General features: G+C 43.3%; 1 protein-coding gene across 1 annotated transcript; it reads left to right on the top strand.

Annotated features, from left to right (window-relative positions):
* LOC127939347 (gastrula zinc finger protein XlCGF49.1-like) lies at positions 1 to 624 on the top strand. The gene has a single exon (XM_052536119.1). The coding sequence runs from the start codon at positions 1 to 3 to the stop codon at positions 622 to 624; it is 624 nt and encodes a 207-aa protein (XP_052392079.1).
* The last annotated feature ends 1,238 nt before the right edge of the window (positions 625 to 1,862 follow it).

Below are 1,862 nucleotides of genomic sequence, written 5' to 3'. Positions count from 1 at the left end.
ATGGAAGTGAAAGAAGAAAGTGAAGAACTAACTGAGGTGCATCAGTATCATGATCAAAAAACAACTTGCAGAACAGGAACCGGCTCTTTCATCTGTCTTCAGTGTGGGAAGAGTTTCACCAAGAAAGCTCACCTGAAGGATCACATACGCATCCACACCGGAGAGAGACCTTTCAGGTGCATTCAGTGCGGGAAGGATTTCATACAGAAAACAAACCTGAAGGAGCACTTGAGAATCCACACTGGAGAGAAACCCTTCACGTGCCAGCAGTGTGGAAAGAGCTTTACGCAAACAGGCCAGCTGAGAAACCACATCAAAACTCACTCTGGCCAACCTCCTTTCATCTGCTTACAGTGCGGGAACAGTTTTGTGCACAAAGGCACCCTTAAGGCTCACATACGGATCCACACTGGAGAACGATTGTTCATGTGCCCTCACTGTGGGAAGAGTTTCACACGGAAAGACATCTTGAAGAATCACCTGCGCATTCATTCTGGAGAAAAGCCTTTCTTCTGCCTTCAGTGCGGGAAGAGTTTCACCAAAGCAGAGTATCTCCGGATCCATCAGCAGCACTCTCATTCCCAAGAACGACCGTTCGACTGCCGTCAGTGTGGGAATTATTAGGGCTCCTGACTGCACCACTGTTATTGTTCTTTGACTCACTAGATAGTGTGAAAACTAGTGCATTGTGATTTTTTTTTATTAGAGGGTGACCGATGTATCAGTTTTACCGATTAATCGGCACCGATAGTGGATTGCTAGAACAATCGGTTATCGGCAAAAATCCATGCCGATACTTTCCCGGGTTGTGTCCGTTGCTGGAGCGGCTGACCAGGCTCTGTTCTCAATATACAGTGTGAGAGCGGCCTCTAGTGGCTGAAATCACAGACAGCACGTGTTGTTTGATTAGACACATGACGCTGCACGCTGAACAGAGCGAGAATCTTCAGAACCTGACTTAAATACAGCTGACAGATAAAAAAAAAAAAAAAAAAAACTGTTTTAGACCGATGCTCGAGTTGAATGCAACGCGTCCGGAGTGTGTGTGATACCGGTGAGTTCTCCTAGCGGCTCTTTTATTTTGATTAGATATTTATTAAGTGTTCAAGGATAGAAGCAGTTAAAGTGTGAGAGTATACATTGTGCTGGTATAATTGTAGGGCCCTATGTTTTTCGGGATGCAGAAAATGCGGATGGAATCGCGGAATCCATTCATAAAAACAGAATTCTCAGTTTAACACGGAATGACACTCGCGGTGATTTCAGCATCTGTACATAGCCTACTACTACTACTACTACAACTTCTGCTAAAATGAGACTATGGAGCCAAAAGAGTCTCAATCAAGATAAATGCACACACTACATTAACATATGCACACATAGGATTCATACATGCACACACATGATTCATAAATACACACACAGGATACACAAATGCGCACAAAATTCACAAATGCACACACAAAATTTAAAAAGCACAGAAAATTCTCACATGCATACAAAATTCTGAAATTCACACAAAATTCAGAAATACACACAAAATTCAGAAATGCAAACAACATTTACAAATGCACTAAAGATTCACAAATGCACAGGACAAGATTCAGAAATGTATTTCTGATGCACACACACATATATCTTGATTTACAAACTGCTTGCGGTCTGTGAACTTCACTGCATTTGTGTGTGAATTTTGAGACTCCCCTGTTTACTTATAAGCCAATCAGCGAACGACTCACTTTCCTCAGCGGACGACTCACTTACCTCACGCAGCCGGCGAATCACTTTGCGCAGCAGGAGACTCACTTTCCGCAGCCAGAGAGTCACTTTCCTCTCGCAGCGAACGACTCACTTTCCTCATC

This window comes from Carassius gibelio, chromosome A2, assembly GCF_023724105.1.
Source record: "Carassius gibelio isolate Cgi1373 ecotype wild population from Czech Republic chromosome A2, carGib1.2-hapl.c, whole genome shotgun sequence".
Taxonomy (NCBI): Eukaryota; Metazoa; Chordata; class Actinopteri; order Cypriniformes; family Cyprinidae; genus Carassius; species Carassius gibelio.
This window is presented reverse-complemented; position numbering and strand designations above follow the sequence as displayed.